General features: G+C 39.4%; 1 protein-coding gene across 4 annotated transcripts in view; it reads right to left on the reverse strand.

Moving 5' to 3' along the window:
- The window catches only part of RASGEF1B (RasGEF domain family member 1B), a 605,535-nt gene that overhangs the window by 194,746 nt on the left and 383,163 nt on the right, over positions 1–27,626 (reverse strand). Inside the window, exon 2 of one of the 4 annotated variants that reach the window (XM_021669633.2) lies at positions 3,189–3,323. The exons of the other annotated variants lie outside the window; for them this stretch is intronic. Coding sequence (XP_021525308.2) covers positions 3,189–3,194 — 6 coding nt within the window. The 5' untranslated portion in view covers positions 3,195–3,323. The remainder of the gene's footprint in view (positions 1–3,188; positions 3,324–27,626) is intronic. 4 annotated transcript variants of the gene reach the window in all.

Raw genomic sequence — 27,626 nt, forward strand, 5'->3', positions numbered from 1 at the left:
AGGGATTAAGATAGTCAAGCCTTTTTTTTCCCTCCATTGAGATGACTTCTTGTGGAAAGTCAAGGATATTTACTAAGCCTTTTCACATTCAGTTTTGCAGCAATCCTGAGATAATTCCCATTCATATCATTTGCCTCATTCCACACTTGGACCACCTGCTTTAAGAGTTTGGGCTGAAGTTGAGGCAGCAATTAATAGTCTACCAACCAAAAAAAGTCCAGGTCCAGACGGGTTCACAGCTGAATTCTACCAGACGTACAAAGACGAACTTGTATCATTCCTTCTGAAACTATTCCAAACAATACAAAAAGAGGGAATCTTTCCCAAATCATTTTATGAGACCAACATCATCCTGATACCAAAACCCAGGAGAGACTCAACAAAAAAAGAAAACTTCAGGCCAATATCCATGATGAACATAGATGCAAAAATCTTCAATAAAATACTGGCAAACTGATTGCAACAACACATCAAAAAGTTTATCCATCACAATCAAGTAGATTTTATTACAAGAATGCAAGGCTGGTTCAACATATGCAAGTTTATAAATGTAATCCACCACATAAACAGAACCAAAGACAAAAACCACATGATTATCTCAATAGATGCAGAGAAGGCCTTCAACAAAATTCATCAGCCCATTATGCTAAAAAACTCTCAATAAACTAGGTATCAAAGGAACATATCTCAAAACAATAAAAGCTACTTAAGACAAACCTATAGTCAATATCATACTGAATGGGCAAAAACTGGAAGCATTCCCTTTGAAATCTGGCACTAGACAAGGTATTCAATTAAGAAAAGAGGAAGTCAAATTGTCTCTGTTTGCAGATGACATGGTTGTATATTTAGAAGACCCTATCATCTCAGCCCAAAATCTCCTTAAACTGATAGGCAACTTCAGCAAAGTCTCAGGATACAAAATCAATGTGCAAAAATCACAAGCATTCCTATACACCAATAACAGACTAACAGAGAGCCAAATTGTTAGCAAACTTCCATTCACAATTGCTACAAAGAGAATAAAATACCTAGGAATACAACTAATAAACAGTATAAAGGACCTCTTCAAGGAGAACTACAAACCACTGCTCAAGGAAATAAGAGAGGACACAAACAGATGGAAAAACATTCCATGCTCATGGTTAGGAATAATCAACATTGTGAAAATGGCCATACTGCCCAAAGTAATTTATAGATTCAACGTTATCCCCATCAAGCTGCCAATGACCCTCTTCACAGAACTGGAAAAAACTACCTTGAACTTCATATGGAACCAAAAGACAGCCCACATAGCCAAGATAATCCTAAGCAAAAAGAACAAAGCTGGAGGCATCACGCTACCTGACTTGAAACTATAATACAAGGCTACAGTAATCAAAACAGTATGGTACTGGTACCAAAACAGAAATATAGACCAATGTAGCAGAACAGAGGCCCTGGAGGCAACATCACACATCTACAACCATCTGATCTTTGACAAACTTGACAAAAACAAGCAATGGGAAAAGGATTCCCTGTTTAATAAATGGTGTTGGGAAAACTGGCTAGCCATGTGCAGAAAGCAGAAACTGGACCCCTTCCTATCATACCTTACAGTAAAATTAACTCCAGATGGATTAAAGACTTAACATAAGACCTAACACCATAAAAACCATAGAAGAAAACCTAGGCAAAACCATTCAGGACATAGGCATAGGCAAGGACTTCATGACTAAAACACCAAAAACATTGGCAGCAAAAGCCAAAATAGATAAATGGGATATAATTAAACTCCAGAGCTTCTGCACAGCAAAAGAAACAATCATTAGAGTGAACTGACAACCAACAGAATGGGAAAAAATGTTTGCAATCTACCCATCTGACAAAGGGCTAATATCCAGAATCTACAAAGAATTAAAACAGATTTACAAGAAAAAAACAAACAAACCCATCCAAAAGTGGGCAAAGGATATGAACAGACACTTTTCAAAAGAAGACATATATGAGGCCAACAAACATGAAAAAATGCTCATCATCACTGATTATTAGAGAAATGCAAATCAAAACCACATTGAGATACCACCTTATGCCAGTTAGAATTGCAATCATTAAAAAATCTGGAGACAACAGATGCTGGAGAGGATCTGGAGAAACAGGAACACTTTTACACTGTTGGTGGGAGTGTAAACTAGTTCAACCATTGTGGAAGACAGTGTGGCACTTCCTTAAGGACCTAGAAATAGAAATTCCATTTGACCCAGCAGTCCCATTACTGGGTACATATCTAAAGGATTATAAATCATTCTTTTTTTTTTTTTTGAGACGGAGTTTCGCTCGTTACCCAGGCTGGAGTGCAATGGCACGATCTCGGCTCACCGCAACCTCCACTTCCTGGGTTCAGGCAATTCTCCTGCCTCAGCCTCCCGAGTAGCTGGGATTACAGGCATGCGCCACCGTGCCCAGCTAATTTTTTTTTGTATTAGTAGAGACGGGGTTTCACCATGTTGATCAGGATGGTCTCAATCTCTCGACCTCGTGATCCACCCACCTCGGCCTCCCAAAGTGCTGGGATTACAGGCTTGAGCCACCGTGCCCGGCCATAAATCATTCTTTTATAAACACACATGCACATGTATGTTCATTGTGGCACTGTTAACAATAGCAAAGACCTGGAACCAACCCAAATGCCCATTGATGATGACTGGACAAGGAAAATGTGGCAAACATACACCATGGAATACTATGCAGCCATAAAAAATGATGAGTTTGTGTCCTTTGTAGGGACATGGATAAATCTGGAAACCATAATTCTCAACAAACTGACACAAGAACAGAAAATCAAACACCACATGTTCTCACTCATAGGCCAGTGATGAACAACAAGAACACATGGACACAGGGAGAGGAGCATCACACACTGGGGTCTGTTGTGGGGGGCCAAGAGAGGGACAGCAGTGGGGGTGTAGGGAGGTTGGGGAGGGATAACATGGGGAGAAATGCCAGATGTGGGTGACGGGGGGAATGGAGGCAGCAAACCATATTGCTATGTGTGTACCTATGCAACAATCCTGCATGGTGTGCACATGTACCCCAGAACCTAAAGTACAATTAAAAAAATAAATTAATTTAAAAAAAAAGAGTTTGCCATGTATTTACAGGACATTTCTACCAGCTCAGTCTTCCTAATGGGGCTCCCAGTTCCTCACCTGCATCCTAGGACAATTCTGCCCAGGAGTTTATTCTTCCGGGTCCTTTGTCTCTACATCCACGCTTCTGAAACTACAGCTGCTGGGCCTCTCTGAGACTCCTTCATGTGATGGCAGAGGCAGGCCTAGTCGCAGCTGCAGAAACAAAGGTAAAAGACCCCCTGAAGCTGGCTGCTGGGTAAAGAGCAGTAGCTTAGGCTTTGTTGCTGGTACAGATTTCTCCTGTTTACTGTGGAATACAATTTAGGGAAGTAATGAGGGAACCCTGTCGTGTTCACCACACACAGCCTTCATCAGTGTGAAATTTCACTCAGCAGATGAACACAGACAGATGCACATTTTCGTCACCAATGAAATATTAAACATGACAGGTGTGTTACTCATCAGGAAAGGTTGCATACAAAATGCATGTGTAACCCACGAGGTCTTCCCCATTTCATCCCTCCTGCTAAGCTAGGGTTCTAGGAGATGATACTCCTCCTGCAACTATGTTCAGGTATTCAATTCCAAAAGTTATGACCAATGGTATCTTTGGGAAGATAATTTAAAGACTTTTGGCTTTAAATTAAGAATCCATTAAGATAATAAAATGTTGTCTTCGACTTTATTGTTATTCTGCCTAAGGGATCTGTGGGGGAACACAGGATAAAAACTATGGAGAGAAAGATTCCTGTCGCTATGGAAACAGATTCATTTATTTTTATGGGCTGATTTCTAATTCCTCTCCCTGGGCAAAGCTACCAGTAACTTCTGATGCTCATTCAAAAGAGATGTTGTTGCTTGGGGTTGCATTTCCTGTTTATTTGGAGAGAAGGGTGGTAGGAGAGAAGGGCTCAGTCAAGAGGAAAGATGTAATATGAATATCTTTCCAATGATTTGACTTAAATCAGAACAGCCAACTGATTGAAGTGAGAAACCCATATTCAGAACTCACTTCCAATATAGGAAAAGGAAGCCCCTTAAGAGTTACTATCTTGACATCAACTCTTAAAACTGCAAAATACAGAGAGGAGTTTCAGGCAAGAAGCATAACTCCTGCATAAAATTCTATCTGTTGACTATTTCAGCCTAGAACCTCATAACTATGTTTAGGGATCATCCCAAAGGGTCGCATTTTTTAGGAACCACCATATGTTTCCAGTCAATTATTTTTAACTACTCATTTCTCACTGTTTGTGAAGTTTATATTCCCTAATGAGATGCCAAATTCTCTCTCTTATAAGCAGGGATCTTGTGGATAAGGAACAGCGTCTTACTTCCCCTATTAGCAACTTCCAAGAACAAATGAGGATTGTGATTGATACCTGCTGTTAGGCTGTTGTACTCACAGCCTGAGAAGTGTTAGGGATATAAATAGCACCTTGATGATTTAACTCAATCTGGTTTAAGAGATCATGTGTTGCTGTTACTTTGCATGAAAATGACATCATGCCTGGTTATTCAATGTGCTATACAATCCAACAAACTGAGGATGGCCAATCACAGATCTTTGCATCAGAATTTGGTCAAAGGTCTGGAATGCAGGATGAAATAGTGCATGCAGAACTGGTAGAAAGATCAGTGGAGTAATTCATCCTTCAATTCTGACCAAACAGCTGCCACTCCCCTTTCAGGCAACTCAGACATTAACCATCAGTCCTGGGTAGCCATGGGAGCAAAGCCAGTTAAATCATGATTCAGCAAATTGAGGTTGAAGTAAAGTGCAATGAAGCAGCGTGTTTGTGCACGTGTGTGGGTATACGTGTTTGAAGAAGGCCACAGGTGTGGTGAAAGTTTCCCTAGATTGGGTTCTCTATTTAATCTCTAATATAGAGGAAATAAAATTTAGAAATTGGTTTTAAAATGTCTAAATGTTTCACATTGCCAAATATTTGACATCAGGAAATACCTGGATGTTTGACCAACCTTCATCCCATATTTGACACAGGTACTGTTCTATGTTTACTTCAGAGCATATAGACACACAGTCCTTCAGAGACCAGTTACCCCATTTACCCCATTTGTCTGCCTCTTATCCAAAGGATTCTAAGTGATACTGAAAGCAGGATGCAGAGGTGGGTAAAAATATCTGTAGAATAAAACTAAGCAACTAAACCTGGGATGGAAGAGTACGTGATGTATGGCAGGTGGGGGAGGGTGGTACATGATTTAAGGATTTTGGCAAAAGCATAGGCATCCTTCTGTATTATAAGTAAAAACTAAGAGATATCCATATAGAAAACTGGATAAATCACACACTAAAATCTTTATTTCAAGTCAATAACCATATGTTGAAAGAAATGTGCAAGGTACTATGCAGGAGACAACATTACCATACACAGGCCTTGCCCTCAATGCCTTTACAGTCCAGTGGAGGATTGAGACACAGAAACAATGAATCATTGTCAAAAGGAAGGGGGAAGGAGGAGTCTAACATTATGCTAAGGTTCCTACTTGAGGGACTAGCAAGAAATATGGAAGGATGAGCAATGAAACACTTTTTTCAAATACTACAAAGGCAACACATGCTTATTCATCCCCATCACACCCCACTCCAGGAAACAATATTAAGTCAGATGACTATCCTTCCACATCCCATGTCCATTCAGACACACAAACACATATACACAGGTGGAGTTTTTTATTTTTGTTTTTATGATAATGAGATGATGTACATACTAATTTGCACTGCCTTTTCACTTCAGAGCATATCATAGATGTGTTTTCACACTGAAGAGCTACAAAATGGCCATAATTCGTTGTCATCTATTCTGCTCTGATGGGAATTCAGCTTGTTCCCAGTTTTCCATTACTAACAGTGAACATCCTTAGAAATATATCCTTATATAGAGAGGTGCTTTGAATTTTATAAGATAGTGTCTAAAAGTGAGATTGCTGGGTTAAAAGGTATATCTTTTTTTTTTTTGAGACAGAGTCTCACTCCGTCACCCCGACTGGAGTGCAGTGGCATGATCTTAGCTCACTGCAAACTTTGCCTCCTGGGTTCAAATGATTCTCCTGCCTTAGCCTCCCAAGTAACTGTGATTACAGGTGCCCGCCACCATGCCCAGCTAATTTTTGTATTTTTAGTAGAGACAGCATTCACCATGTTGGCCAGGCTGGTCTCAAATTCCTGACCGCAAATGATCAACCTACTTCGGCTTCCCAAAGTGCTGGAATTACAGGTGTGAGTCACTGTGCCCAGCCAGTATATGTACTTTTAATTATAACTAAGTCTTTCAGATTTCTTTTCAAAGAAGGTGAAGCAATTTATGTGATAAATGAAAATTCTTACTGATGATGAGCAACTCTGAGAACTGGAGTCCTGAGTACAGCAGAAAAAAGAAGGGAATAGTATTTAGTTTTATTTTCAACTTGTTAAGTCTAAGATGTCTGCTGGGTGTTTATAGGTTCATACCCAGTAGGCAGTGAGCTATCCAGCTCTGACACTAATGGATTTACATGTAAGTGAGCGCAAAGGAGTGGATGGAATAGCTCTAAGAAAGAGAACAGAGCAGAGAAGCAGGGTGACTACAGATCTTAAGGTAACTCCTCCATCATGAAGCTGAGTGGAAAAATTCAGAATTAGCAAAGGAGGCTGTGGGTGTGTCTGAGAGGTAGGAGCAAGCAGAAAGAGTGCAAACTAAGGGAAACAGAGGAGGAGCCAGTTTCAAAAAGCAGAGCATGGACTATGGCATCAAACGTGGGGTGAGATCTTTAATCACACTGACCTGGATGTAGCTACTATATCTCATATTTAGGGCACAGAAATGGAAATTCCTATCTCATATTTTAAAAAAAAATTAATCTGTGCCAGCTATAAGGAATAGGGCAATACTGACATGTTAAATACAATTTCATCCAAAATCATCCCAGGGCATCCCAGCTATTAGGGATTAGATGGCATGCCCCACAGGAAGTTTTTCGGCAACACTGGAAATGAGTTGGAAAATGGTCATGTTTGAGTTTTATCTCATTTCCCCTCCCCATGCCCGCCCTTTGAAAGAAGCGCTGGCAGTCACAGAATAAAAGGCCCTAAATCATTCACTGAGCAGAAAAACAGCCTGTAAATTATCAAAAGCTGATTGCATCCATGTTGACAGCACATAGACTATAATGCTGAAATTTCACTCTCAGCTCTCTCTGGACAATGGAAATGGAGTCTTCACCTGCCTATTTCAAAAGTCCTCTTGATGACAAGATCTAAATTTGTTGCTGCAACACACCATGTGATTATCTACCTTGTATACCTCGTGACATTGTCCTGTGTTTGCGGAGGGAATTCAGGACAGGAAGTGACTCTGTCATAACTTACATACACACTTAAAATGTTTAACCTCCAGGGAACACTGACAATCCTCTCCCTCTGCCTGCTCATTTCTTTTGCTTAATGATGGCCCACTCCTATTGATAAGCAGTATATGTAAGAAACGCATCAGAGGAAAAGAACAGCCATTTTACCCTATGACTAGGCCATATCTGCACTGGCCTGATGAGAAGGACAGCAAGCTTTTCAACACTGGCCTCATGGAGTCAGGTGATGCACAGGTATCAAGTGCTATTCCTCAGACAGGTTTTAAAGAGGACAGTGTTTGCACAACAGTGATAAAGGCTACCATGGGAATTGCAAATTTGATTTGACTTACAGCAGTCATGCTTGCCTCTGGAGACTGAGAGGATTTGAGCTGCAGGGGAAAAAAAAAAACACCCAACTCCTTGCACTGCCTGAAAATTAGTATGGATTGACAAAATGAAATAGCATAGGAGACTGGAAGAGAGACGATAATTGCAGTGGGGTAACCAGGGCTGGTCGAGCTCAGAGGAGGAAATTATCATTTTGATTATGTTCAGGAGAATCTATTTATGAGTACAGGTTTCCTAGTTGAGTCAGATTAAATATTTTTCAGGATCTAAAACACAAAATTTCTATAAAAATAAACTTAGGTGAATTATTTGACCCAGAATCTTTTCAATCATTTCTGCTTGATGAAAAGCAGTTGTACAGGGGAAGGCTTCTCATTTATCTCACAGATCATTTACACCTGCAACTTGGCAGAGGTCTTACCAAGTGTCTCCTGTCCACATAGCCACCCACTATACCTGAGTCTCCTTTTCCTCATGCTTCTTTAACCCATTAGCTCACCCCACATGACAAAGAACACAGCCTCTGTAAGAATGAGGAAGTAAAAGGACTGTGCAAAAGAAAAGCTGGTACATAAAAAGGCCGGTGCTAGGTCTGTAGGAGGCAAACCGCAATGCATTAAACTTGAAATTCAGACAGATCTGAGTTCAAATCCATCTCAGCTACTTACAAGGTGCATGACCGTGGGCAAGTTACATAACATTTGTTTCCTTATGTATAAAGATAGGAAAAACAATATTCACTCTTAGGATTGTGGTAAGGGTTGCAGGGGAAAATTAATAAGTAAATACATGGATCCAGGCGTGCACATATTTAGTGTCCCTGGCATATTGTAGGCGCCATTACAATGTAACGATTATGTGGAGAATCCATAAAATCCTATAAAAATTTGCCTGAGTTGTTGACTTCGAAGTAATAAACTAGTTTTCTTTAATGTTAAATGCCAAAAGTATTACTCAAGACATATTCTTTCTTATTGTTTTTTTTTCTTATAAAACCCACAACATTCTTTCCTATCAAGCTGGCTGGAGGGTTTTCAAAGTTGGGGACCCCACTGGATCCAGATTTTGTTCTAATTTAATTGCATTAAGGCTAGAAAAGAAGAAATGATTTAGGAAGCTATTTCTAATTCCCTATGTGGCCCCAGGGAGTCCACACCACCACAGCTCATCTTGTCCTATAGATCCTGCTGTGGAACCACAAATTTCCTGCCTGCTTTCACATGGAAACTCCTGCCTCCCTTCTCCACTAGTGCTGTTCCCGCTTCAGGCTCTGCTCAAGTTCCCCACTGAGAGCTGGCCTGGCAGAGGGTCTCAATCAAGAAGACGGGTTGTAACCAGAGGGCTGGGGCTAGAGGAAGGTATCCACAGGACCCACTCTTGGAATGGGAATAGCCAGAGAGGTGAGACCAGGTGCCTTCTCCACACCCAGAAGCATCTGTGTAACAATTGAATAGTGCCAGGCCACAGCTAGGCATCAAGGACACAGTGCCCAGTAAGTCATAGTCCCTTAGCACTTTATAAGGTGAACACATGAACAGTACTTATAACATTGTCATCATTCCTAGTGACTGAGGAAAGAGAGGGTGCACTGAGATGAGTCTCCTAACCCAGAATGGGTTTCCCAAGGAAGTGAGGTGAAAGATGTAGTAGGAGTTAGCCAGGTAAAGGAGTCTGGGATGAGGGATCAGTTATTATTATTAATAGGAATTATTCATAGGAACAACCAGATGAACATTAGGTTCAGCTGGCAGGAATGAGGCTATGGGAGGAAGATGACACCAAGAGACAGAGCTCAGCTGAATGTAGATCCTCAGGGAAGCAGGAAGGGAAATGAGCACCAAAGACCCAGGTGATGCTATGACTGCGTTAGACCATCCTGTGATTCCTCATTATTGGTTACCAGACCCTCTCAAAAGCACAGAGACGAGACTCAGGCTCAGGCAAATGATCAGTTTCTCAGTGCAGGGGGTCCTCTTCACATTCTGGGTGGGAAAGTGCTTTGTTGTGCAGTGTCTCACATTGAAAGCCATTTAGCATCTCTTGCCCATCCATCAGATACGAGTAGTCCCCTCAGTCTTTGTGACAGCAACACCGTTCTAAACATCCTCCAGGTGTAATTCTGCTCATCATTAGGAACCACTACAACAGCTTTTTATCCACATATATTTTGAATTTGAAAGCATCTCCTAGGAAGATTGCAAACTCTCAGCCTAGCAGGTGGAAAGGGATCTAGAACCTCAAAGTACTAGGCTCCAGTGATGGTAAGTGCTCTAGAATACATCCACATTGCAAGTTCAAATTGATAAATACACAGTTCTTCAAAGGAAAATTCTAAATAGACAATACTCATGTTACTTGTGCCTTTCTATCCTATATTCAATTGTAAAGAAGTAACCTCTGTAAGGATAGGAAGTTCTGATTTTCGAAGTAGAGATAAGCCTGTTCTACATCTCTGGCACATACCCAGAATGAAGCAGAAGTTGACACAAATTATGTAGATGGAATAATTATAGGTGTCTTTCAGAAATGTCTATAAATAAATTTCTCTGGCAATTTAAGGTTTTTTCAGACCTAGTGTCAGAGAAAACAACACCTAATTTCTTACATCATCTCACAAAAATGATTCAAGGCTGATCAGATTTTGTCTGTCTATTCAGTGCCCCTCCTGGGTCCATTTCCCACGTCCACCCTGCTCCTTCCTGCAAGGGAAGGATGAAACACCATAGCCTCCACCATTAAGGAGATAACCATCTTTTAAAAATTTACCAGTTAATTTTTAATTGACAAATAGCACACAAAAACTTGTACACAACTGGTCATGGCAGTACAATTTTAGGAGCCAAAAAGTGGAAACAACCCAAATATCCATCAGCTGAGGAATGGATAATGAAATGTAGTATACTCAATGGAATACGCCACTATAAAAATGAAGGCAGCACTGACACATGCGATAACATGGATGAACCTTGTAAACACGCTGCCAGAAAGACGTAAGACACAACAGGCCACATACTGTAGGACTCCACTTATATGAAATGTCCAGAATAGAAAAATTCATAGAAATGGAAAGTAGCTTCATGGTTTCCTAGGGCTGGGGTTGGGGGAGACTGCTGGGAAAATAGGAAGGGATTGTTAATGGTCCAGGATCTTAGTTTGAAAATATATGCAAACTTGAATATATCCATTATAGGTTTATATTGGGAGAGCATACAGACTGGCTGTATATATACATGTTATATATCTAAACTAACTGCCAATGTCAATCTCTGCGCAAACCCTGCTGGCTGCCTCTCCCCACCCTGACCAGTGACTGCTGCCACGATTTGTTCCTGCAGGGACTAGGCATGGGTATAGGGAGGATCCAGATAGAGCATGCGGGCCCTGGCATCTCAGGACAGGGCATGGCTATTGCCATCTCCTCTCCAGACTGGCAGGACCATGCATGCTTAATGGGTGGCTGCAGGGGGTGGGGTGGGGATGGGCCAGGAAGTGAGGAGAGGGGAAGGTAGGTAAGTCTTTCACCCACCTGGATCCACGTACCCGGTTTGGAGGATACAATCCCCTTGGGCCACCAGTCACTGTACCTTGAGATAGCAGGCCCATGGGAAGGGAAGATTGACTCCTCCCACCCCTCAACCCCCAGCCTCCTGCCAGGACACAGCTGTTGGCAGGCCTGGCATCTGGAGAGAGAGGAAACCTGGAAGCTGGTGAGCTGAGTTGCAGGGTGGGATCCCTGGGCACCTGTGAGGGTCCAAATTATATAGTTGGCCCTGCCCAGGGAGAGTATGATCTTGCAAATTGCACACAGCAAAACTCTAGGGTTTGCCATAGATCATGGTGTGGATGGTGCGTAGAGCTGCATAGTGAACAATATGAACAGCCATACATGACAGCCCTATCTCAGTGACTCTGTCCTACTGAGGTTAGGTTAACACAGATTCTCAAGGGGAATTCTAGCTTAGAAAATCAGGAGTCTGAGGAGTTCTTTGACTTTGAAGTCTAGTTCTAGAATGGGCTTAAGGGAAATAAGAATGCTCTTGAGCAAGGCCTAATATGGGAAAATTTCCTGAAGAATTACGATTTTCTGTCCTGTCATCTCTTTCTCCTATTTCTATAGATGGCACCACCAGGCTTCTGTTTCTCCTTTGTTCCCTAAATAGCAATAATAGTAATTCTGTATATGAAATGTGTTAATAACAAATTTAGTGCTTACTATAAGCGAGACACTATGTGTGAAGCAGTGGTTAACAGGAGGAAGTGAAGCCGAACAGTCTTGGCCTGCTATAAACCAGTTGTGTGACCTTGCACAAGTTACTGGACCAGTTTCTGTATCTATAAAATGGGGATGGTTGGAGAACCATATTAATGGGTTTGTGATGATTAAAGGATCTAATATATGGAGACCACTTAGAACATTGACTGGAACATAATAAGCATTGTGTGTTTTCTATTATTCTCAAAACTCCTGATTCATTAAATATTTTATTTGACAAACATTTAAGGAGCCTGTATTATGTACCAAGCACAATCCTAGGTGACCATGAGGTAGAGAATATTACTCCCATTTATATATGGGAAAATTTATGTTTAGAGAAATTGTGCCCCTTATCCAAAGTCTATAATTATCAAGGGGCTGAGCTAGGCTTAGATCACCAGTCTGTCTGCAAAGAGGATGTCATTAATCAGTCAGCTTTTTAAAAATTTTCTACAGGAATGAAAACATAATTGCTTTTACTAAATACTTGCTCTGTGCCATCCAGTACTTTTATACATGATCTCATTTATTCTTCACCATGCCTCTGCAAGGTCAGGATTATTATCTCTATTCCCAGAATGGAGATCCCATTTAAAGGAGGAGTTACAGTGCTTGCTCAGGTTATAATGCTGGAAGCTGGGCAGAGTGAAATTCAAACCCAATTCCATCCACCTCCAGAATCCCCATTCTTCCTGCTAAATCTTGCTGTCTGTTTTATCAGGTTCTTGGGATGATTATTTAGTGCATCTCTGGGACTTGCCCTCCTTTTTCCTTTATCATGGGCACAATGCTATCCTGTTGCTCTGAAAACTCATGCCAGGATTTCTCTATGGATTTCTATTCCCACTCATTTCCAGGAGCTCCACCCTTTCTCCAATCCACTTTCCATTACCAGCTTGCTCTCTCTTACAGATCACTTCCATTCTATGTCTCCATCACTTAAGAATATGCAACGCCTATGGAACCAAATCTAAATTCCTCAGCTTTGAATATGTGGGTCTCCCCAATATACCCTCTAAATCTAGCTGTACACTAGAGCTTTTTAAAATCCCATTGCCAAGCCACACTCCAAATAAGTTAAGTTAGAATCCTTAGGGGTGGGACCCAGGCATCAGTATTTTTTAAACCTCCCTAAATGATTCCAATGTGCCGTCAAGATTGAGAAGCACTGAAATAAAACAACTGACTACAACTTAAACCTTTCTCATAACTACTGAGCTAATCTCTATTGTCTCTCATATCTACCACCTCTCTTTCCACAATGTTAATACTTCTGTTAAGATTTTGCTCAGGGAGAATGCCTTCTCCTTTCCTCTACTAGTTAAGTCTCCTAACCTGTCAGATCTTGAGATCTCTCCCCACTCCAGGAAGATTTCTTTAAACATGCCAACCTCAAAACAAACTCTGCAACTAAGTATGCATTTACAGTCCAGACAGTTGAGTTGGGCACATGATATTACAATACTTTTTCTTGTTCTCTAACTACTTTACAAGTATTGGTCTACACTCCCTCCAATTGTATAAAATATTAGTGCCAAGATCTTCTCCTGTATGCTTTGTTATCCCACATATGTTCCCATTTCTGACTTCTCAGTACCTTGCAACCTTTAAGACCTAACTTGTGAGTGTGTTTCCTTTCTCTGAAATTTTGTCTACGCACCTTTGTCCTGGTGCCTCTAACTTGTTGCCACTAGACAGGTCACTCCTTCAACAGACTTTCATTTTCACTCCTCTGTGTTGTTGCCTTTGCCCAGATTTCCCTACCCTTCAATCTGGCAAGATTCTGCTCTATTCATCTTTCAAGGCTTCCTTCTTTCTCACCTCATCTATGATTCTTCCCTTATCAGGCAGAACTGATGGTGTCTCGCTTCATGTTCCTATTGCCCATTATTTATACCAGTCATTTAGAGCTTATCACAATGTATTAGAGTTGATAGGCCTCTGTGCTGATTTTAAATTTAAAAAGCGTAAATGTGCATGTTATAAAATAGTGGATCACTCAAACATAAAAAAACAACTTCTGACACTTTGCTTTCCTTATCAGCCTGACAACAAAGTGCTGTTGATGTGGACCATTTTCACAAATCAGAACATCACTGGGTTGGGGCTAGCCTTTGGAAGGCTCTGGCCCAGGAAACCTGTTATTTTGTGTTCATGTCGTGTGTGTAGGTGTGTGCTGGCTTCCTTTCACTAAAAGATACATAGAAAGGAACTGGCAGAAAGGGAAGATGTGCAAAATGTGTCCCTCTCTTTGAAGTTCACCACTGATCAGAGATTAAAAAAAAAAAAAAACCTTTGTACTGCAGAGGAGACCTGAAAGCATGATGCCTTAATAAGCACGTTCACATAGTCATAGTCTCTTATTTTTTTTTTGAAATTCCAGATTCAAAATAACCTTGCAATAGTCAATTTTTTAAAGTCAACAAGAGAAGCTGTGAAAAATAAGAATTCCATACTCAAGAGGATTGTATCAATAAGGGACTCTAGATCTTGCCTCTGAGAAATACACTTTTTTTTATAGAAGACTAAGAAGTTAAATACACAGTTCAAAATCAAATTGAGGCATGGTTGCCACTATAAAATAGAAGAGCTTTTTTTAATCTTGAATTTGCCACTCTTCCATCTCCATACTAGCACAATATAAGGATGATAGGTAGAGAGGAGAAAGCACAGAGTATGTGACCATAATTCTGTTGAAAATATTTTTTCTATTTTTTTGTTTAGATAAGGTCTTGCTCTGTTACCCAGGCTATAGTGTAGTGGTGCAAACATGGCTCACTGTAGCCTCAACCTCCTGGGTTCAGGTGATCCTCCTGCCTTAACCTCCCAAGTAGCTGGGACTACAGGTGGGTGCCACCAAGCCAAGTTTATTTTTTATTTTTTGTAGAGATGGGGTTTCATCATGTTGTCCAGACTGGTGTCAAATTACTGAGCTCAAGTGATCCCTCAAGCCTCTCAAAATGCTGGTATTACAGGCATGAGCCACCACACTCAGCCTGTTGAGAATTACCTGATCAGGAATCCAACATTATACAAAAAAGTGTCCAATCAATTCTTCCTTTGAACTAAAGACTCATTTTCCAGCTTCATATTCTAAAGTGCCCTTAGGAGATCCCAGGCTGAACTCCAAGTTCTCCCCAAGTTCCCCCTTTGACATGTAACATGGATGAATTAACATGCAGGTTTTAGTAGACTTCAGATCACATTCCCATCTCAGCATGATGAAGCTTTCCCCCACTTCAGCCAAAGTTCATTAAAATTAAAACCCTAGTTTTGTCTAAACAAGCATTCATACTGTGTGATTTGTCATGATTTGTCTATAATATTTGTCCAGCTCTAATCAAGTTTTCCTAGGCTGACAAATCTTCAATGATAAAGATGCATGCATATGAATGGAGGCAGAGGTTCAACTGAAGTGGGTGGGGAAGATGAGGAAAGGTAAAGGCAAAGACTCTCGGAGTCCCATTTGGATCCATTTTGGACAGTGAGTGTATTTTAAATGCCTAGAGAGGAGATAATGATTCCCTATAGGAAGGAAGAGCACACACAAGGGTTCAAGGGTGGGTAGAAGGAAACCTGCCTCTATATGACAAGTAAAGCTGTTTGTCTATTGTTATGGGCTGATATGTCTCCTCTCAAAATTCATACATTGAAGTTCTAATGCTTGGTACCTCAGAATGTGACTTTGCATGAAGATATTTTCTTTAAATGGGTGATTAAGTTAAAATGAGGCCATGAGCCCTAATTCAATCTGACTAGTGTCTGTATAAAAAGAAAAGACCACATGAAATGAGGAATACCCACAAGCCAAGGAGAGAAGTCTCAGAAGAAACCAACCCTGCTGGCATCTTGATCTTGGACTTTCAGCCTCCAGAACTGTGAGAAAATACATTTCTGTTGTTTAAGCCATTTTGCTAGGGTAGCCCTAGTAAACTAATATACCTACCAAACAACCATTCCTCCCTTCCTTCATCCTACCTGGCAAAGCCCCTCCCCTACCACAAAGTCTCCCAATTGCCTTTGAAGCCAGGGCATAAACAACTGTGCCCATCCTGACACAAAAGGGTAAGGCTACTGATGGATTCTGGGAAAGGTTTTCCTCCATCATGAATAAGAAATGACATACACAGGTCTGTCCTCCCTAGGACTAGGTCCCTATTCTGAAAGGACATAATCCTTGGAGTTATGGTAGCCACTTTGTACCATGAAGGAGACACACAAAAATTATAGAGAAGTTGCCCCAGCACCATTAATGATATAGAACCATTGAATCAACTCTATAACTGCCTTCCTTGGGATTCCTGTCATGTGACACAATAGTGCCTATTGTCAAAGCCCAGTTTGGATGGATTTATTACATGCTAGGTCCAGCAAGGAGAATGACCTGACTAATGGAAGAGATTAAGTTAGTGAAACCAAGTAGACCCAGGTCTAGAAAATAATCTTTGAACATTCAATAGAAAGTAATGCAGGAATGTGGGCAAGAGAAAGAAGAGTTAAAAATAAATTCTGGGTTTCTAAACTGGGAGCCCATGAGAACGGAAAGACCTATGAGGAGTATGGTGACTTTCTCCTTTGGAGAGAATTTATTAGTTTTATAAGCCCATTGTATTAGTCTGTTCTCACACTGCCAATAAAGATACACCCAAGACTGGGTAATTTATAAAGGAAAGAGGTTTAATTGACTCACAGTTACAAGTGGCTGGGGAGGCCTCATAATCATGCAGGAAGGCGACTGAGGAGCAAAGTCACATCTTACATGGTGGCAGGCAAGAGAGCTTGTGCAGGGGAACTCCCATTTATAAAACCATCAGATCTCGTGAGGCTTATTCACTATCACTAGAACAGCATAAGAAGAAACTGCCCCCATGATTCAATTACCTCCCACCGGGTCCCTGCCACAATATGTGAGAATTATGGGAACTACAATTCAAGATGAGATTTGGGTGGGGACACAGCCAAACCATATTACCCACTTCTCAAAATGTGCTTAGTGGATTAGCAAGAGTTCAGTCTATTGGGAGGAGAGATTGTTCTCTAAGATGATGACAGTGAAACTGGGAATGGGGTAGCAATTGAAAAGAGACTTGGATGGGTATCCTATCAGTGGGCCTGTTAGGTAGATATTAATATATGCTGTTAAAGTAGGTATATCTATTGTTTACATCAGACCCCAAAGCATAGAAATGAGTGCTTGAAATATATTTTTATGAGCTGTTGCTATCTGGTGCTAGTTTATAATAATTCAAGTAAAAATTGTTTTAAGTAGTGAAGCCTTGAAAACTATGAGTTTATACAAGCTTTGATTGCAAAGCTTGGGATCTGACAGTCTGGGATCTGATGTCTGGGCCTAAATCTACCACTAACCAAAGACCTTAGACAAGTCATTTCATGTCTCTAACCTCAATGGCTTCAGCAATACAAGGAAATTTGACTACAACCAGAGCCTTTTATTTTCCCCCTACAGTGGAACTCTTCATTGTTGAGATAAATAATATTCAAACCTCTAATATCTAATAATAAAAATAATTCAAAGCTGTTATATAAATAGAATCTGCCAGGCTTTGTGCTAAGTGCTGTAGGTGAATTACCTCATTTAATTGTCATTCTTAATAATATTATAAAATAGGACATTTTATTTTCATTCCCACTTTACAAACAAATATACTGAGGCACAAAGAAGTTAAGAATCTTGGCCAAGGCCACACAGCTAGAAGATGACAGATAATCTGACTCTCTTGCCTTGGCTAAATAAAAGTCCTGTTTCGGGGTGTGTGTGTGTGTGTGTGTGTGTGTGTGTGTGTGTGTGTGTGTGTACTTGGGGAGGGGACGTGTGAGGTTGTTTAGACATCACATTGCAGAAAATTGGGCCTTCCCTTCAGTGGACTTTATGGCACCCTCCAGGGACCTGGAAAATCACAGAATAAAAAACTACTAATTCATCTGATCACCAAAGCAATAATTTATTTATAGAGTAGGCAGAAGTGAGGGTATCTGAATGGGTTTTGTGAAGGGAGAGAAAAAAGATGTGTTACAGGTTGAAAACAAAGCAGCATATTTTCCCATTGTTTTAGTTTGTTTTAGTTACACTCTTGATTTTGTTTTAGATTTCAACTAGCATTAATGTATTAACAATCATATGAGGATCACACACATATATGTAAAGGAACATAGGCTATACAAGTGTTGAGAAGCACTGATTCTGTGGCTCTTTAGATCTATGGATTTTAGTTTCCCTGGTTCTGCCATCTGATTATTTTCTACTCATTTTCACTACTCCTTCTCCAACTTCCTAATCTTGTAACAGGTAACATTGGTTATACTCCCTAATTTAGATCAGCCAATAAAAGATGAACACCCATGTGACACATCAACCACTGGCTCCCATAAGGATACTAATCATTACAAGAGCTAACATCCATTGCTCTTTACTATGTGCCAGAAACTACATATAAGCTGATTTAATTATCACAGAATCCCAAATATATACTGCATGCTAGGTAGCAATTCTTCAAGGGATCTTTCCTAAACTCCTGGCTTGAGAAAAGTGGTCTCCTGAGAGTTTCCATTAAACAGGGAGCTTATTTCTAACAAAGCATATGCCTAGTAATATCAATTCATTTGACTCATATCTGCCTCCCTGAATAGAATATAAGCTCCTAGAGGATAAGAACTTTATCTTACACATCTCTATCTCTCTAACACTAAGCACAGGGGTTGGCATATAGTAGGCACTTAATAGATGCTTGCTCAACACTGGAAGACACTTTCAATTAGCTACTCCAGATGCTTTCCAAGCCTTCCCACCTTGGTTAACTCCAATCTAGAGACTGGGAAAACTGGATATTTTCCAGTTTGCTGGAAAGACTCTTGGAAATAAACTATTCTTTCTGACTAAATTATAAAGTTGTTTGACAAGAAAGTTCTGTTAGAATTTGATGCTTAGAGCCACTGCAGCCATTTTGCAACAATGAAAGACAGACCAAGAGAATCACAGGAACCCAGGACAAGATCCTTGTTGTCTTTGAGCCACTGAATCCTTCCTAGAATCACCTCCCTGCAAGACTACCTGCTGTGTAAGACAAAGAAATTCTGTTTGTTAAAACCGCTGTGAGATTTCCTTTTGCTGGTTGTTTAAGACTTTCCCTCTTATACATAAGCATTTTGAAATCAATAAAACCTGGTCCCTAACCTTAACAAAAGACCTCAGAGATAAAGTTTCCAGATTAAATATAGGACTTGTCAAAACAAGTCATTTTTTTTTAGGCCAACAATGTCCATTCAATATTTGGGACATGTATGTTTAAACCGATACTTACGTTATATCTAAAATATAAATTTAATTGTATATCCTTTATTTGTATTTACTAAAGCTGGCAACTCTTCTTGGATGGTAAAAAAAAAAAAAGACACCTTCTAAGAGAAGCAGAAAAGAGGCTTCAATTGGAACATATGATTTAGCAAACAAAACTGCTTTCCAGATGAGATAACAACAATAACTTAAATTGTATTGGACTCAATGATTTTCAGAAAAATTTTTTTATTTTTGAGACAAAGATATCACCAGGCTGGAGTGCAGTGGAGCAATCCTGGCTCACTTCAACTTCCATTTTCCGGTTTCAAGCAACTCTCCTGCCTCAGCCTCCTGAGTAGCTGGGACTACACCAGCTAATTTTTTGTAGTTTTAGTAGAGACAGGTTTCGCCATGTTGGGCAGGAAGGTCTCGATCTCCTGACCTCGTGATCTGCCCCCTCTCAGCATCCCAAAGTGCCAGGATTACAGCACGCCCAGCCAATTTTCAGAGAACTTTCATTGGCATTACTTATTCACTAAACAGTTGCTGGGCTTATGCTGAAAAAAAGACACTTGATCCTAACAAGCTATTTGTTCAAGGTGGCACTTACTCCACTAAGTATAGGAGTGGAGACCTGAATTTTTCTCTTCTGGTTTCTGGCTTAGTGCTGGTTCTTAATAGCAGAGGTTCTTAAACTTTAATATGTATCAGAATCACCCACAGGACTTGTTAAAAATACAGATTATTGTACCTTCAACCAGGAGTAGTATGAGACAGGGCCCAATAATATGCATTTATTACAAGTTCGCAGGTGATACTGATGCTGCTGGTCCTAGAACCACACTTTTTGGAAACCACTGCTTTATACTATACCAAGGCATCTATTTCCTAGCAGGACAGAATCTAGAAACACCTACCGTCTTTGGAAGAAGAGAAAAACCTATGTAGTATATCAATGCCAAAGGTCTTTGACAACACATTAATTGTCAAGACAAATAGCTAAACCCTTTTTTTTCTTTCAGTGGTACTATTTGGAGTTTGGAAGTTAAATGCACACATGAGGAAGCAATTTGAAATGAATGTGGTGCCTCTACTTCACTCTCTTGAACACATTGGTTTCTATTCACAGATAGAGATGCTGTTCAAACTAGCTCGGGGCTTTACCAAAGTGTAGGAGGCAGGAGTGGAATTTTGCGTGGGTGTGTGTGTGTGTGTATGTGTGTATGTGTGCATGCACAGCATTTCTGGAGGATGGGCTGCAAAGAACTTAAGGATCTCTACAAAACTGCTTAGGCACCTGGAAGTTAGAATGCCCAGTACCTTCATCTCTAAAATCACGTTTCATTCAGATCATAAAACTTGATCTTTTGAACAAAAAGCCAAGAAATACTCTTCTTTATCTAGAGTCAATTACATTCTCTTTCTTTTCTTCTTTGCTTGCCTCCTTCATACTCCCACAGCAACCACCTACCAGACAGGAAGATAAAATAGAAACCGAGAGGAGCAGCCAACTGTAAAGCAGTCAAGTGTTGCTGCCAAACCACAGGCAGGCGTAGGGTGAGAAGGGGGATGTGGAAGAGAAGAAAAAGAGCTATTTATTCTCTGGGTCTCTGACTGGTAATTTCACTGTCTACATAAACAGTAGCTGAGAGCATTAAAAACAAATACAATTATACTTGTTTCATATTCTTGGGGTCTTCTCTCCATGGGTGAGTCCTGAAAGTCTTTTGAGGACCTCCAATACTCCCCAGCCAACCCCAGAACCCCCACTCAGTAGATATACCAGTATCACTCATCGCACTTCTGTTAGCAACCACCACCTCATCTACCCAAATAGGGTTTCTTCAGCTACGCAACAATGAAGGGTCATTGATTGCCTTTTAAACTTTTCAAAAGCATGAATGTTGCAGAAAACTATAAATAAAAATATAACAACAAACAGTTGTGGCTCTGTGGTCCATATATAACAACTGTTAACATTTGATTGCATTTATTCCAGGTTTTGGTATTTTTTTTAAATGGAATAAATGACAGATATAGTCCAACGACTTTTTTAGCCCATCCCTTTTCCATTATCTTTTTCTGACAACAAATATCATAAATTTTGTATAATTCTATGTTTTAAAAACGATATACATATAACATGCATCAGAAAACAATATGTTATTTTTATTCTTTTTTGTTTATATAAATGATTCATTCTGAGTTTTTTTCCACCTTATTTTCACTCAATATAATATTCTTAAAATGTAATCAGTTGATGCAGGTCTTTACTTTCAACTGCTCATTTTATTTAACCATTCCTCTAAAAATGGACACTTAGATTGTTTCCAATTCTTTATTCTTACAAACAATGCTACAATACCCATTGTATTATATGACTAGGTGCATATATACCAGAGTTTCTGTTGGATATGTATACAGAAGTAGAATTATGGAGACTTTAATATTAAATCTTGAATTTTACTAGATGATGTTCAGTATATCTTGAAAGTGGGTCTATCAAATTACATTCCCAAGAGTAATGCAGGTGACTACCATTGTACCCACATCCTGAAAACTCTCAATATTGTCAGACGTCTTAATTTTTGCCAACCTGACATATTACAATAAAAGATGTCCCGTGTTGTTTGAATTTTCATCTTCTTGTAAATTATTGAGTTTGTCCTTGTTCAGATTGCCTTCTTTATGACTTGCCTGTTCACATCCTTTGCACATTTTTCTAGGTGGTTATTTGTCTTTGCTTACTGATTTGTAGAAATTCTTTTAAAATATATTGTGAACTATAGTACTTTATCTATTAAATACTTGTTGAATGAGGAAACGCTCTACTTATCACATTCTGTAAGCAACTGCCCATGGCTAGGAAAAGTTTTGGGAAGTCCTGAACTTAGCCTCAAATCCTCAACTTATCTATCCTGCTAAAAAGGAGATAGTCACCAATGATTCATTCCACATGCCAAGTGCTCTTGGACTCAGTTATTGACCCTCTGCACTGACAACCATCATCTAAAAGTACATATTATGAAAACAAATGTTCCTAATTACGCTGGTATCTATAAAATGACAGTCAATTCAGTTGAGAAGCAAATTTATCTAAACTCTTTACTCTGTGAAACCAAAGACCCAGTTTCTTTGTAAGCTAATGCTTAAAAGGTACTTACTGGTTTCCCTTCCATACCTCTCTTTTCACCTTATCCTGGTGCCACAAAGTAGAACAAGTTCCTAAGGGCCCCATACTTCATGATTTCTCTTTGAGGCAAGCATGATTCATTGGGCCTAACCTTTTAGCCCTGACAATTACCTGCATCCCATTTAGACCACCCCTGTCTTTGATCACAACTGTCAGCATTTTCCTTCTTCTATGCATTAGTCACACTCTATAGAGAAGATCAGTGGGTCTTCTCCCCAAGGCAGGCCAGCAATGATGCCTTTAACTAGGTAAGAACGTACCATGGCAGATCTGGGTGTGATGCAATGGTCAGAGATGTTTAGCAGGGAAGATAAAAAGTAAGCATTTCTGAGAGGTTTGTCACCTCCACCCAGTTCCAGTTGCTTAAAGGGGTAGATATCTCTGAATATTCTCAAAAAGTACAATGAAGAGAGGCCCAGAGAAGTATATCTGAGTGAAAAGTAGGATACAGCCATGAGGGAATGCAGTTCAGGGAGGTTCATTTATCTTTGATATTTTTATTTTTAGAAATAACATTAAAATTGTTTTAAGTATAAAGATGTTAAAACTCCTTATAGGCTTAATCAAGAAACACATGAAGATGTTACTGAAAGACAGAATGAAGTCATCTTCTCCATAGCTAGAGGAGGTGATACTGGGACGCTTATCTTCTCATTCCTAAAGTGTGGTGAGATCAGTGGCATGAGCTGCAGGTGGCAGCTGAACAGAGGTGGGTGGAATATCTTCTCTGGAGGAGGGTATGGAATTCATGCTTTCTCTTCCACAGGCCAGCAGCCAAGCACAACCCTCTTCTGATCTTCAGAACAATTGGCCTCTCTTCAATTCTTCCCTGAAAGAGGCAGACTGAAGGGGGATCCACATAAAACTGTTGTTTGGGCCTCCATGTACTGTGGGTGTGTGTGGGAGACACTTGCAAACATAATGCACACAGAGTATAGGAATTTGTTGGCTGGTTTCATCAACTGACAGTAGTTTCTACAGCTCAGATGAATGAATTCAATTTTTTTTTTTTTTTTGCCTGAAAGGTTATATATAGCCCCTGAAAATATTTTAAGACATATAATTCTGATTAATTTGCACCGGACTCATAAAAATCACTTTTTCTATGAGTTTAATATTGTGTGATAATTATTTTCTGAGCTTTTTAAAGATCATGGCCATGGAAACAGGAAGTGGGAAACCAAACTGGAAAATAAAACAGTTCAAATTTAGGGCAAAATCCAAGAGTCATGAAAATGCTGGCACTATGTATTTTCTAATCTTGACATCACAAATAATATTAGTTTTGCAGCAGTTGTTTTGAGAAGAAATAAAGACTAGAGTTAAAATAAAATGTCTGTGGGAGAAAAATATATCTCAATTGTTTTCTTAACTTTTTTATACATAAACTAGTGTTTGATGGGAAAAAAACAAGATGGAAAGGTGACTCTTGGTCTTCTTATGGCAGATTGATTCATACTCCCCTCATCTCAAAAGCTTCAAGCTCCTCTAGCCTCTTTCCCGTGATCCAATCTTTCCCACCTATTATTTGCTTCTCCCCTCTTCCCACAAGTGCAGGTATGTGAGTGTGTGTGTATGCATGCATGCGTGTGCATGCATGTGTTTGTGTGTGTGTACATATGTGTCCTTCACTCTTACATCTTATTTCAATGTTCCAGAAGCCAAGACATTGTGGCAACCCTTCTTGGACCAATAACTTTCTCTTTTCCCTGGCCACACCCCATTCCCCTGCCTTCTGCCTGCCATCTCCCAAATGAGTAATTATGATTTATGTGATCATAATCGACTGTCATGTCTCGAGTGCTGCCTATGCCCCCGATACTGCACTTGGTACTTTACATGTCTCCCATTTAATCATGAACATACGCTTATGGTGTACACAATAACATCTCCATTATAGAGCTAAACAACTTGAGGATCACAGTATGGAAGTCTCGCATCTAGAAAGGTTTGAAGTTGTCAAACTCATGTCTCAGTGATTCCAAACCCCAAGATGTTTCCTCTACATGACACCTTTAGGAAGAGAAAAGTCCTGAGAGTGTAACGTTACGGCACATTTTATCTAATTGTTTTCATCAAGTTATCTGTAACGGCAGAGAAGAGTGAATATATGTGGTAGAGTGGGTGAATGAGTATGTTGGAAATGAAAAAGATATAGTATGATTTTGAGGATGTTAGTCTGAAGCACTCGGTTGCAAGCACATGATTTCTTTGAAGACTTCTCTTTATCTTAACAATTTTATTCTAATTTTGCATTCTACTCTATAAATATTGATGTTTGCTATAACATTTAAAAAAAGGTTAAAAATACTTGCCATTGACTAAATTAGTGGTCTAGGAAAATGTGCCATGTTTATCCTGCTAGTCTCTGGGTGCTAGGCACTTTGCCATTGCCCTTGGGATTACTGTACCCCAGGGTGAAAAAGAGAAAAAATAAATCCATTTCCACTATAGAAAATATAACTAAAAAGTACCTTCCTTATAATGGGTGTGCCAATAGGGTAATATTTGCACCTAAAATGCAGTTCATTACTATTAAGGATCATAAGGTAGATTTTGAATACTTAGAAGGTGACTACAGATACACTGGTAAATAAGAGCAGTAGAGCAAAAATGTTGATGACAGGGAATTATTTCTGCAGCTTAAATCAGTTTTTAAAACCTAGGACAGAGACTCAATTAAATGTTCAATTCCCAGCAAGACACAAATAATTAAGATATACAGAGGCAACAAGGTAGCAGGGGAAGGGAACTGGAATGGAACTCAAGACCTGAGTTCCAGACCCAGATGTGCTACCAGCTAGTTTGCATATGCATTTTGGTAGGTGCTTAGCCCTTATGCTTTTTCCCTCATTATATGTTAACAATATTTGTTTTTTTTTAATTTTTGTGGGTAAATAGTAGGTGTGTATATGTATGGGGTACATGAGATGTTTTCATACAAGCATGCAATGTGAAATAAGCACATCCTGGAGAATGGGGTATCTGTCTCCTCAAGCATTTATCCTTTGAGTTACAAACAATCCAATTATACTCTAAGTTATTTTAAAATATACAATTATGTTATTATTGACTATAGTTACCCTATTGTGCTATCAAACAGTAGGTCTTATTCATTCTCTCTTTATTTTGTATCCATTAACCATCCCCACCTCCCTCCCTGAAACCCCTCCTCTCCTTCCCAGCCTCTGGTAACCATTCTTCTACTCTCTATGTCCATGAATTCAATCAACTTGCTTTTCAGATCCCACAAATAAGTAAGAACATGTAATACTTGTCTTTCTGTGCCTGGCTTGTTTCACTTAATGATCTCCAGTTCCATCCCTGTTGTTGCAAATGACTGGATCTCATTCTCTTTTATGGCTGAATGTATGTCATTGTGTATATGTGTCACATTTTCTTTATCCATTCATCTGTTTGTGAATACTTAGGTTGCTTCCCAACCTTAGCTATTGTAAACAGTTCTGCAACAAACATAGGAGTACAGTTATCTCTTCAATATACTGATTTCCTTTCTTTGGGGTATATACCCAGCAGTAAGATTGCTGGATCATATGGTAGCTCTAGTTTTAGTTTTTTGAGGAGCCTCCATACCATTCCCTATAGTGGTTGTATTAATTTCCATTCCCACCAACAGTGCACAAAGGTTCCTTTTTTCCCATACCCGCACCAGCATTTGTTATTGCCTGTCTTTTGGAAATAAGCCATTTTAACTCAGGTGAGATGATATCTCAATGTAGTTTTGGTCTGCATTTCTCTGATGAACAGTGATGTTAAGCACCTTTTCATATGCCTGTTTGCCATTTGTATGTCTTCTTTTATATTCAAATATCTTGCCAATTGTTTGATCAGATTATTAGATATTTTTCCTGTAGAGTTGTTTGAACTCCTTATATACTCTGGTTATTAATCCCTTATCAGAGGGATAGTTTGCAAATGTTTTCTTCCATTCTGTGGTTTGTCTCTTAAATCTATTGATTGTTTCCTTTGATGTGCGGAACTTGATGTGATCCCATCTGTCCATGTTTGCTTTGGTTGCCTGTGCTTGTGGGGTATTGCTCAATAAATCTTTGCCCAGACCAGTGTCCTAGAGATTTTCCACAATGGTTTTTTTAGTAGTAGTTTCACAATTTGAGATCTTAAAGTTTTTAATCTGTTTTGATTTGATTTTTGTATTAGTATATAGTGAGAGATAGGGGTCTAATTTCATTCTTCTGAATATGGATATTCAGTTTGCCCAGCACCATTTATTGAAGAGACTGTCTTTTGTCAGTATATGTTCTTGGCACCTTTGTAAAAAATGACTTCACTGTAGGTGTGCTCATTTGTTTCTGAGTTCTAGATTCTGTTCCATTGGTGTCTGTGTCTGTCGTTATGCCAGTACCCCGCTGTCTTGGTTACTATAGCCCTATAGTATAATCTGAAGGCTGGTAATGTCACTCCTCCAGTTTTGTTCTTTTTGCTTAGGATAGCTTTGGTTATTCTGGGTGTTTTGTGGTTCCATATACATTTTAGAATTGCTTTCTCCATTTTGGTGAAAAATGTCATTGGTATTTTGATAGAGATTGCATTGAATCTATAGATTGAAAATATCTTTCCATTTTTTTGGTGTCCTCTTCAATTTCCTTCATTAGTGTTTTATAGTTTCCATTATAGAGATCTTTCACTTCTTTGATTAATTCCTAGGTATTTAATTTTATGTGTGGCTATTGTAAATGGGATTACTTTTTAAATTTCTTTTTTACATTGTTTGCTGCTAGCATATAAAAATGCTACTGATTTTTGTATGTTTATTTTGTATCCTACAACTTTACTGAATTTGTTTTTCAGTTCCAGTATTTTTCTTGTGGATTCTTTTGATTTTTTCCAAATATAAGATCATATCAGCAAATAAGGATAATTTGGCTTCGTCCTTTCCAAGATGTCCCTTTATCTTTCTCTTGTATAACTGCTTTAGCTAGGTCATTCAGTACTATGTTGGATAACAATGGTGACAGTGGACATCCTGTCATGTACCAGATCTCAGAGGAAAGGCTTTCAGCTTTTCCCCATTCAGTATATTAGCTGTCATAT

Source organism: Aotus nancymaae, unplaced genomic scaffold (genome assembly GCF_030222135.1).
Source record: "Aotus nancymaae isolate 86718 unplaced genomic scaffold, 86718_ANA_hifiasm-v0.15.2.pri h1tg000006l, whole genome shotgun sequence".
Taxonomy (NCBI): Eukaryota; Metazoa; Chordata; class Mammalia; order Primates; family Aotidae; genus Aotus; species Aotus nancymaae.